The 11483-nt window shown below is 39.4% G+C and overlaps 3 protein-coding genes across 7 annotated transcripts in view; 1 reads left to right on the forward strand and 2 right to left on the reverse strand.

Moving 5' to 3' along the window:
* The window catches only part of qrfprb (pyroglutamylated RFamide peptide receptor b), a 21192-nt gene extending 18757 nt beyond the window's left edge, over window positions 1–2435 (reverse strand). Inside the window, exon 1 of one of the 2 annotated variants that reach the window (XM_020605018.1) lies at window positions 2240–2435. In XM_020605018.1, coding sequence (XP_020460674.1) covers window positions 2240–2296 — 57 coding nt within the window. In that variant the 5' untranslated portion in view covers window positions 2297–2435. The remainder of the gene's footprint in view (window positions 1–2239) is intronic. The other variant, XM_020605020.1, reaches the window with a different exon arrangement.
* Window positions 2436–3556: 1121 nt separating this feature from the next.
* On the forward strand, window positions 3557–7044 carry star2 (steroidogenic acute regulatory protein 2). 2 transcript variants are annotated; one of them, XM_020605288.1, is made up of 7 exons: window positions 3557–3632; window positions 3735–3827; window positions 3906–4042; window positions 4156–4314; window positions 5109–5293; window positions 5603–5696; window positions 6659–7044. In XM_020605288.1, exons 1-7 carry the CDS (start codon window positions 3569–3571, stop codon window positions 6791–6793), a joined length of 867 nt encoding a protein of 288 aa, XP_020460944.1. In that variant the 5' UTR covers window positions 3557–3568; the 3' UTR covers window positions 6794–7044. The 2 variants fall into 2 exon arrangements, with proteins under 2 accessions (XP_020460944.1, XP_020460945.1); XM_020605289.1 differs by having other exon boundaries at window positions 3735–3821.
* A 291-nt stretch (window positions 7045–7335) lies between these two features.
* The window catches only part of adamts14 (ADAM metallopeptidase with thrombospondin type 1 motif, 14), a 30211-nt gene continuing 26063 nt past the window's right edge, over window positions 7336–11483 (reverse strand). For 2 of the 3 annotated variants that reach the window (XM_020605347.1, XM_020605346.1), the window contains exons 19-22: window positions 11085–11292; window positions 10456–10585; window positions 9705–9803; window positions 7336–9590 (exon numbers count right to left, since the gene is read on the reverse strand). In XM_020605347.1, the coding sequence (XP_020461003.1) occupies window positions 9139–9590; window positions 9705–9803; window positions 10456–10585; window positions 11085–11292 (889 nt within the window). In that variant the 3' untranslated portion in view covers window positions 7336–9138. The remainder of the gene's footprint in view (window positions 9591–9704; window positions 9804–10455; window positions 10586–11084; window positions 11293–11483) is intronic. The other variant, XR_002275357.1, reaches the window with a different exon arrangement.

Below are 11483 nucleotides of genomic sequence, written 5' to 3' on the forward strand. Positions count from 1 at the left end.
GCTCATTTGTTTTTATGCCGAAGTACTGCCATATAGCACTTCGCGCCCCTCGTTTGTCCACAAGTTGCGGGGTGGTGACTGTTACAGCAGCCATTCTCCTCTCCGTGCTCCTCTCTCTCTCTCTCGCTCTCTCCCTCTCCAACGTCTCTGCTCTCTCCAAGCTTTCCTCCTGCTCCGTTTGTTGCTCCAGTCCACGCTGCTCAGTGAGCAGAGGACGAGGAAGCTGGTTCCTGCTCTGTTTTCCTCTGTTGCGGGTGGGCGCTGCAAGTACCGTTCCCATCCAAATGCAGTATAGTACCATTTTAAATGCCTCAGTACCGCAGTACCATACTAGTACCGGTATATCGTGCAACACTATATGTGACTGGTCCATTTTACTTTGAATGGAGGCAACGTCCATTCCCTGATCTAATACCCAATACATTATCACACACACCCTAAAGTGGTTCATAAGGCAATTCATGCATGTTTCAATGAATGGAACCAAATGAAACAATAAAGCTACACTATGTTTAGCAGCCATTATTTGCACAGATGTACAGTAACAAGTCACTACAATGAACATGAGTCAGAGATAAATTCATAAATGAGCAGATGCATAAATGACTGAACAAGTGAACGAATCCATTACTGAATAAATTATTGTTGTGTCTGAAGATTAAATTAAAAGTATATTTAGAGATCCTAATCCTCAAAAGATGTGTTAACCAGCCACTACTATGAAACATGTCAATACAAAATAAAGGAGTGAACAGAACGAACAAGTGGATGCATTTAATGGCTAACCATTACTGTGTTATCATACTTCACCTAGATATTGTAGTGTTTATTCTGAAAAGGAGGCTGTTCAGAGAGAGATGAATGAGCCAACAAGCGATGTAAAATGAAATTGATTAAATTGAATTAAAGGATGAACCTTTGTTTCCAGGGTCAATATTATTCACACAGACTTGGTAACTAGACATATTATTGAGCTCTCTGAGCCATCTCAAGCACAACATATTGGCCTAACATTTCTGGCTAGTCCAGGGAAGAGAGGATGATGATACTGAATCCTGGGAATTCAAAAGAAAAGGACATGTAGTGTTGAGGGACTAACAACCCACTCACCACTTAATCATGCTCTAATTTCCTCTGTCAAATATGTGCAAGCAAAAGTGTGAGTGGTGCAGCCAGCATAACATTAATGACGCCAGCTTACAACTTAGCTGACATGTGATCACCAGTTAGCCTAATTGGTGTGCAGAGATTTCCTTGGCTCAAGGAGTAAGCAAAGCAGAGCCAACCAGCTACAGAATGTTTGCTATGTCATGCAAACCTCATAATTATCATTCATTAGACACAATGTATCATGAAGCTGATCGACCTGTAAAAACCATATAAATGGATTTTACAGGATTTGTACAGTGTATTATAGTTCACTGGGTTCATTTCTCCCCAGCTTTAGCTCTCAGTATGGCTCCAGTGTCTGATTAGACCATTGTAAAGTAGTGCAAACATTAGCACCTTTTGACATTATCCACCCCTGTTTTAGTCTTTACAAAACAGCTCTAATCTATGCTGTCTTTCAGGGTTTTTGGCCAAACCAGACTGAAATTTATTCAGATTCCCTCTTGTCTCTGGAGACCTACGGCCCCTGTAATAGTGGTTCAAGCCAATTAGTGGAAAGGGCTTGCAGTCAGAAGTGTCACTTCAGTTACATCAGCCAACTGAATGTAACCTCTGCTAAGAGTGTTTTCTCGTTAATTGCTCGTCTGGTATTATGAAGCACAGAAAAGGCCATGGACAAAAGAAAAACTAAAGCACAACATGTAGAAACTGCCGCACTGAAATTTATAATTGATGCTTATGTAGATACAACAGTTACAGAACTTAGGTTTTTCTGTGTTCTTTGGCCGTACCTTTAAGATGCCTTAAACATATTTTACTGGATAATCAACTTTTCACAGTAAAACATTTGAAGACTCTGCAGATATTTATAGCCTATACTGATAAGCTAGGTGTGCAATGACTGCAAATGTCCCATCCATGGAACAAAAACGCTCCTCATGGATACTGTCCACAAACTCTCACTACTCACTGACACAACTAGGACATGCTATATATTACAATATCAATAGAATGCTCCAAATCTCAGAATTTCAGCTAAAATACTAGAGCATTTTATTGTCCCCGTAACACAACAGCCGTTTTAAAATTTTCTCTGGGAAAGCACACACAACAAATAGTCGCTCCCTACCTTTCTCTTTTGTTGTTTGTACTTATCCCAGATGTGCAGGCCTGTCCAAGTGGCCATAGCTGAATATCGTTTCTATCACACTCAAGCATTAGTTCAACAAACACAGCGTCATATTGATAAAATCTTCACTTATTTTACGCTTATGCTAACTATATTATCACAAGCACCGCCATATTTTTGTATGCAGGTTTTACACGTTAAAAAACGCCCCATTTACGCGCGTATAGGTCTTCCATTGGTCAATTAGCACGTCAATCAATAAAATCAGTCAAACACATTGGTAAGTGACAGTGTAACCTCTTACCTTTTGGCAAATCATGGGCTTTGCCGATATGATTGACAGGGTTTGTAGCTAAAGAAATTACGAGTTCAGAGAGGTAACACATCCTGGTAAAATATGTGCATCTTGTTTACTACTCTGTTAAAGGACCCATCATTAATTTATTGTCATTAATTTGAAGGCTACTGAGTAAATAGTATTTAAATAGTTCATGAATTGTATTATTTCTGTGAAATAAACACTTTTAATAAGTTATTTACTCTGTTATATTAGTATGCACAAAATATCAAGTATGTAACAAAATATTTGACAGAAATGGAGGTCCACCTGGGAAAATCCCCACAGACAAAAATTAAGAAAGCTCATATTTAATGCCATCATCAACAACTTTGACAGAGAAATGGTTCAGACGTGTGTGTTACTCCACTGTGTATCACTCAATATCTAATACTACAAACCTTATATACCCTTTCATAGGATTTAGAATAATTTATGGTGTAGAATAATTTATATTCATTTTGACTGTTTAGTTGTATAATTTATAAAGTTGCCTTTCAAATGAGACTAGCATTATGAATGTAATCAAAAGGTGACTAACATTTTTATTTTACGTGTTATGTTTAAGCTTGTGCACAGTTTTTTTTCTAGCTGACCCATCTGCATTTCCATTTTTCTGTTTTGAGCTCACCTCCTGACAAAAAGTTGAATCAGCCAATCAATTTGCTTTACATGTACAATATAGGTCCACAAACATGGAAGAAGAATTCTGTGTCACTGTGCATATTTGCTAGAAATTAAGGTTTTATTATAAAAATAAATCTAGAAATAAATAATCACCCACATAGTACTGCTAATAAATATTCCTCTCTGCCTTGCATCCAGTGCTGTATTTTAGTTACTTAGAAACTCTAACATGTGGCCTTCAGAACAGAATTGAGAACTGGTCCTATCTTTTTCTGTGAGTCTTATCTAAGTGAAGCGTCCTTCACAGCCCATATAAAAAGAAGAGACACACTCTGTCTTTGCTGTCACTGCTAAAGACAGACAGTATGCTGCCTGCTGTTGTAAAGCTCTGCTGTGGAATCTCCTACCCACATCTGAGGACTATGGCAGGTAAAGAATTGTTAGGAATTGGAAGAATATTTTTTCTTTTTATTCCTTTTTATTCAAATGGTGCAAGACTCCTGAGCTAACTGTCAGCACTTCAACACGCAGCTGTGGCAGTGATAGGCCAGGAGATCACACATCTGCAGAGATGGGGGCAGATCCAACATCACATGAGAACGGATGCTGGTTTTAAGAGTAATGGTGAAATTCATTATGCTGGATTCATTAGATATTTTAGAGTATAGTTACTGAATGTTCACTAACAAGAATCTATTGCAGAGACCAAACCTGAAGATTTAAAGCCCAAGCCTGTGAAAGAAGATCAGCTGTTCTATGTACAACAAGGGCAGGAGGCAATGAGGAAGGCTCTCACTATGTTGGAGGACAAAGACGGATGGAAAGTTGAGAACACAGAGGTAATGTCTGATTGATCAAAGTGCCATTCTGCTTCCAGTTTTCATGCTCTGAAATAACTTAAATGACCCCTTTGTTAAAACTACATCTGACATCTGCTTGTTTGCTCTTCTAGAGCAATGGGGATGTGATCTGTAGCAAAGTGATGCCAGGGGCCAGGAAGGTCTTCAGGCTGGAGGCGGTACTGGAGGCCAGCATCGATGACCTCTATGACCTCTTGTTTGTCAGAGTGGAGGACATGCACCAGTGGAACCCGAGCATACAGCATCTTAAAGTGAGCAGCTAACCTTTCAACAATTCACTAAAGGCTGCTGTTGATAACTGGATATTTAATCAACTGTGAAACTATTACCAATAAAAATAACTTGATTTAGACCAGGGGTGTCAAACTCAATCGCACAGGGGCCAAAACTCAAAGCACACTTTAGGTCGTGGGCCGAACAGGATAAACATTTATTGAACAGACTAAAACTAAACGTTTTTTGAACATAAATATGAATCGAAACAGACAGGATACAATATTATTACAAAATAAATAAACTTGAACTTAAAATCAGCAACCGTATTTCTGCTAAGGCTTACATTTGCAAACACCTGCTTTTTGTCTGGACACAAGACGTCGCACACTTTCATCATGCAGCTCTTCAGAAACTGTCTCTTGGTAAATGTCCGGGCTGATTTTCTCCTCTGCTGCAATAAAACCCTGGTTTCACAGCAGCTTCACTGTGTGATTTCACTTTGGTGAAAACATCTGCTGTGATGTCAGATTCCTCTTCAACTCCTCAACTCCTCTACCTCTACATCCGGCCCGCGAGCCTTGAGTTTGACACATGTGGTTTAGACGGTGTCACATGAATTTTTTATGTTACTTTATGAAAGGTTTAATTGTCAGTGCATTTCTGTATGTAACCACAATCCATTTACACAGTGAACATACTGTATATTAAATACATTTGCAACAATAAATGATTGCTCACATTGCTAGACCTCTCATTTCATAGAGTCAATTGCTATTTCAAGTGTACATAGTGTTTTGCAAACTAAATTTGATATTTGTATCTGTTGTAGGTTCTGAAGCACATTGGACCTGAAACCATTATCACTCATGAAGCTTCAGCTGAGACAGCAGGAAATCTGATTGGCCAAAGGGATTTCTTGAGTGTAAGACACAGTTACAGACAAAACTCCAGCGTTTATCTTGGAGGAGCAGCAATTCAGCTGGAGTCCTTTCCACCCCAAGCAGGCTTTGTGAGGTAGGAGGATGATCTGCAGACCAGGCAATGACTCTTTTTCAAATGAGCATTAATCATAATGTAATACAATATATTCAACAGGTTCATTAAATTTTCTCTCATGATCTATAACATCAGATAGTCTCAGCACAATAAACAGTAAAACATCAGTAATGGGAAACATGCTGCTGCTTGTAATGACATATAGGCCATTAGGGCATAGTAAATCTGAATTTCTAAACATTGATAAACAATGAAGGATTATAGATTCTAATTTGGAAATATACTAAGGAACAAGCACACTTAATGGGTTTGTTTGCATGTTTTCAGAGCTGAGAATGGACCAACCTGCATCATCATACAACCTGTGGATGAGGACCCAAGAAAAAGTCACTTCACATGGCTTCTTAATATGGATGTAAAGGTAAATCCATGTGGTTTGCTTTTTGTAAAAGATAGTAGTACCTGCAGACTCCTATGTGTGTAATATTCGTTTACTGAAATTTATCTGCTTGTGCAGTAAATATCCAACAGATAAGTGCAGGTGGGGTTCCTGTGACTGTACTGTTTTAAAACTCCAGCACTTCTGCCAGGCTTTTATCTAGTGAGCAGTGAACTTCTTAGATTGGCCATTTTCTGCTGTGTGCAATAAACAAGCAACTCAATCACGTTAAACCAATCACAATTTGTCACGTTCAAGAGAACAACACTTCCTGTTGTGTGACAAATGTCTGAATGCAACCTAAAAGTCAGGATATCTCAGCTTCTGCTGTTTAATTTTGACATTTAGGTTGCATTCAGACATTTGCCATGGACATCAACAGGAAGCTGCATTGATGGGGTTGTTGTTTTATGTGAGACAATGAAATAGCATCTGGGAAATTGAGTTGTGTTCCAGAAATAACTGGACCAGATCTAATATTTTTTCTGCATGGTGTTGTTTTGGCAAAAACCAGCAAAATGTCTGAATGCAACCTAAAAGTCAGGATATCTCAGCTTCTGCTGTTTAATTTTGACCATTCTGGTTTAAACTGTCTTTTGTGAGTCCCCCAATTTCACGAAACTGCAATACTAAATCAGTGGAGCACCCCTTTAACTCAAAGTTTACATACTAGCTTCTTCTGAGAACTATTTTGTTCTTAGTACTGCATTATTATTACTGTATGTAAAAACCAGATATGCTAGCTGATAATTGCATAGCATAGTGTAATATTATTATATTATATATGTTATATATGTTATATTATTAGTATATCATATTTGCATATCAACAGCAGAATATACAGTATATTTATTGTACAAGGCTGGCTAGCTGGCATACTGTTTTACTTACCAAGTCTGACATTTGCCAAAATGCAGTTCTAACAAAGACAACTTTGTTCTCAGGGCTGGCTGCCAAAGTCCATTGTCAATCAGGCTTTGCCCCGAGCACAGCTGGATTTCACAAGACACCTCCGCAGGCATCTCACAGCGAGTGCATCATCACTCACAGGGGAAGACAGGAATATAGAGACACGGTGACAGTCTGACTGCTCAGCAGGACACTGCCCTTTCAGCAATAGCAGAAACGCTTCCGGGAGGAGACGCTCTGCAGAGCACAGCTGGCAGACACCAGTGTCGACCACCCAGTGCCAGCCTGGAAGAAGAACAAGACTTATAATAGGAATTAATGTCACAGTGTACCACTCAAACCTCAAGTTTTCCTGAGGAGGAGCCATCACTTGTCTGTTGACACATGACTAACTACATGAGCCCCTGCATATGACTGGATGAAATTAATAAAGTACTTGAATGTCCTTAGTCTGCCTGATTCATTTCATCCACCACATCATACAAATAGCTTGAATATCAACACTACACAACAGGTGCCTCTTCTTAATTCAAAAACAGTAAGTATCTGAATGTTTGGAATGTAAAAAAATGATTCAGGGACAGTCAAGCACAAAAGCTACTACAAAGGCTTGTGATTGTCAGGCATTTTTAGCACAAAGATGAATATAGCAACAGTAAACGGGAGCTAAATAGAGGAAACTGAAACAAGAATCTCAAGTCTTTCAGATTTTTTTTTACTATGTTCTCCATACCACTTAAAAATTCAATAAATATTAACATTTAAAGCTTTCATTCATGTACGTATATACAAGAACTATACAAGAAACTTAATGATGTCATGAACTGCAATGCAGGAATAGTGTAACAGTATGACCAACCACAGTCTGTAGGCTTACAGCATTGCCTGTATTTTTCAATTGCAACTTACTTTTCTTTCAGTTCCTGTTTGTTCATTTCTTTTCATAACTTGAAATTTAAACTATATACATTATTATCTGAAAAATATATCAGTTACAAAAATCATCATGAGTTTTTTCTTTCTGTTTTTAAAGCGACTAACTTCCACACAGGCAGACAGAGGGCTACAGTGGGGTTGGCATGACACTGTAAAGAGTTTTTACCAGTGAGGATAATCACCAGTATGTTGGAGTTAGACAACAAAATGAGCACCAGGGACAGAGAAGCCATGAAGCTCTGTGCCAGGACTATGGAGTCTGGAGTGTGCCACTGGAATAGTTACAGACTTAACAAGAGTTTTATTGAAATACATTAGGTGTATGGCTCCAAATTATGTGTTCTAAGGGTGAGCAGTGAAACAAAGAGCAATGTTTTATCTTTCTCTATTTGAATAATATTTTGAGAAATATTATATTATTAGCTGTTTTGCTGAGAATTACATTAAGTGGTAAGATGGATACCACTCAAATATTTGTATGGTAAATATAAATCTGCAGTTGGGAGGCAATAATCACTGCTGCCTGGTTCTGTCCAAAGGGAACAAATATGTCCTAAAATTGTAAAAACAAAAACAAAACAAAAAAAAAAGATGACTGGTTTAGGAGCAGGAATTATTTCTCAGTAAACAGCATTTACTGTATGTTAGTTTGGCTGACTGAAAGGTCACTGCTCCTAGCTGTTGTCTGCCAAAAAATATTTATAGCACTTAATTCTTTAAAACCAAACATTGCTATTTTTAACATTTCTGTTTGCATAGAGATGAAACAAACACCATATATAGTAACATGTTAATTAGTGAGCTTTTGATGCCAGGTTAGCGATTTCCCCCTGCTTCTAGTCTTTATGCTAAGATAAGCTAACTGCCTTATGGATGTAGCTCCATACAAAATATAAAATCATTGAAATTGGTTTTTGGGTTTGACCTTATTTCATTTTTAGGTGTCACACTGCTAACTCATTTTCAAATGTGAGCATAATCAAAAGATGGAAACTGTAGCAGGCAATGGATTGGGATAAAGTTTGGATTTAGTGACACACTCGAAACTCCATATGACGTGTATCTCCAAAACCACAGCCTTTGGCCTCTCCTCATGTTCACAATATAAGTTCAATAGTAGTTCTAATGCACTTGAAAAAAAGACAGGCTTACACAGCTGTACACAGATAAAAACATGAATGTAGCAATGCAGTCATCACATTTTGAACACATCTTTTAGTCATTTTAATTTACAGCACCTTTGGCTTAACTTATTTTTCTTCCGCTTCATATTTGAAGCCCAGAGGGCAGGGTGATGCTGTGCACAGAATGCTCTGGAGTTTTGATGAGGTAACCGTCACTGGTCTGGTTTAAGTTCACCTGCATGGAAAAAAAAACTTTGTAAAAAAGAAAGAAAATATCTGCAGCAAGACTTCAAGTCTATCAGATGCTGCAAAGTCTCACTGAACAGCATGTTCACAACATCGCTCACTGTTTATTTCTGCACTGACAAGGTTCTGTGACTCAAGTCCCCGGGTTCTAAATCGTCCCTTCTTGATCTGGCAGTGAATGGGCCTAAAGTGCTGTTTGTACTGCCCTTTTATGAGGCATCTCCAGTGGAGTCTGCTGTGGGCTGCTGTGGAGACCCTGGAGGTAGAAGAGGCCAAGGGTCTGAGTCTTCCTTTCCAGACATGAGGAAGGAGTCACTGGTGGGACCCTGAGGCAGGGCAGTACCCAGAAAGGTTTCAGCAGCAACAGTGGTGGTTGGCATGGCGGTGGTCGGCAGCCGCATACTGATGGCTGTAGTGGTGTGTGGTGGGCTCTGTGTCGTAGCAGACAGAGGAGCCTTGGCTGAGGATGAGTGAGAAGGAGAGGAAGTCTCAAGTTCCACTGAAGACACAGGGGTGTTTTGGAGCTCAGGAGCATGCGAAGCAAGGTTTTCTTTCTTGTTGCAAGACTCACAGCAAAGCTTATAATAACCAGGGATGGAACAGTAACGGGCAAGAACCTCCATTTGACAGAAAATTGATTTATCCCCGAGACATGGCTCATCTAGTAATAAGAGAACAGAGGACAGCAATAAGAGCAATACTGAATCCAAAACTGTTGTGCTACAGACATTTAAATGTGTGACAGATTTCTGAAAGAAATTACATATTGCCTTACTAGAGGAAATTCTGTGGACAGGGTTTTCAGGAACAGTTTCGGCTACAGCCTCATATTTTATTGTGAAGTTTTCAACTGTAAGAGAAGTCACGGGCTGTCCTGGAGTGTACAACAGCAAAGACAGGACAAAATGATGCTAAAAAATATTCTTAAAGAAGATGTTAAGCAGGAGCAATGGACGACATTATATTCAGAGGTGTCTCTATATTTTTGTCCTCCCCATCTACATACATGAGAGGCTCAGAATATTAGGAACACCTCTAATTATAATATAGTCCAGTACAACAACACCTTTAACTATGAGCTCAATAATAAACATATTATTGAATTTATACATTTATGACAATTTCAACAAAAACTGAAACATTTTGAGTTTCATAAACACAGATGTTAAGGTGGAAGTGTTACATTGAATTGTACAGGTGCACCTAATAAAGTGGCCCGTGAGTGTATGCATTGTTTGTTCTGGCTGTGAGACTGATTCTGAGTCAGAAAACCTACAGCATGTGAAGCGCTGGCCTTGCATAAACTTACTAAAAGAGGATTATGGCTGATTATGACATAAACCACCCACATGTTCTTCACAAAAAACATACAAATCTTTGTGGGAATTCTTTACTGTCAGTCTATATGCATCCATCATGAAAACGAAATTCAGACAGGTTCTCTCTAATAGAAAATTAGGTTAGACAACTGGTCAGCTGGCAAATAAATAAACTCTTTTCCTTAATTATATGTATGTGGATCTCACCCGGACAAGGACTTAGTTTGCAAATGAGGACTGTTTCTGGCTTCTCGCCCTCACATTCTCCAATGATATTGTCGCTGTCCTTGCAAACCACCTGTCTTTGCTGAATCCCGTCGCCACAGGTCACAGAACACTACCACACAGCCAACACACACACACACACACACATAAACACAAATGTACAGGAAATGTATTAAACTGTTAAAAGCAGTACTGTATAGACTTTAGAAACTCCATCACTTAGAATGAGATGCTACATGGGACTGTGACCACCACAGTCAGGATCTAACACATATTCCAGTTTAAACTTGATACATGCAAGTTAATTGTGTTCCTAATATTCTGGCAGTCTCATATGTGTGACTGGGGGCTGGGGATGCAGCTGGGGATGACAAAAATATAGAAACACCTCTGCACGTAATGTATTCTAGTACAACAACACCTTTAGCTATGGCCTATAAATAATAAACACAAGGGGAGTTAGGAAATATCTGTAGCAGTGTAAACAGGAATTAACTGCAGCACCCCTACCTGTAACACAGCTGTCAAAAAACAATTTATTTAATGGGGCAATATATTAAACTAAACTTAAAATTTGAATTAATAACAGTTGGTGCTGTCACCCTCCTCACCTGAGACCACGCCCCTGTCCTCCACTGGACAGGGCACACTGTGTGGTTACAGGCTCTCCTTGTCTCAGGACGATCCTCAGTGCAGTGTTTGCTGTGGACAGGCCTGCTGGTGCCGTTGTGGAGTTCCTGCATGCACTGCACCACCCTGGTCTGGTAGCCAAGTTTCCCGCAGGTCTTACTGCAGGGGCTCCACTCTTCCACCTCCCACCTGTCAGCACATCAGGCTCTTTGAACATTTCCACATCACACATCTTGACCAGCTGCATCACTGTCTGGTATGGCAGCACTACTGCTATGGACCGCAAGTGCCTGCAGAGAGTGGTAAAGACTGCGGAGAAGATCACCAGGACTCCACTGCCCTCTCTGCAGAGCATTTACCACCACAGGGTGCGTAGGAAA

The sequence above is a fragment of the Monopterus albus genome, unplaced genomic scaffold (genome assembly GCF_001952655.1).
Source record: "Monopterus albus unplaced genomic scaffold, M_albus_1.0 scaffold69.1, whole genome shotgun sequence".
Lineage (NCBI taxonomy): Eukaryota > Metazoa > Chordata > Actinopteri > Synbranchiformes > Synbranchidae > Monopterus > Monopterus albus.

Coding starts and splice junctions, on each gene's coding strand:
- star2 (XM_020605288.1), top strand. CDS start 3,569: ATGCTGCCTGCTGTTGTAAAGCTCTGCTGTGGAATCTCCTACCCACAT. Junction 3,633..3,734: donor ACATCTGAGGACTATGGCAG/GTAAAGAATTGT, acceptor TTCAACACGCAG/CTGTGGCAGTGATAGGCCAG. Junction 4,315..5,108: donor CGAGCATACAGCATCTTAAA/GTGAGCAGCTAA, acceptor TATCTGTTGTAG/GTTCTGAAGCACATTGGACC.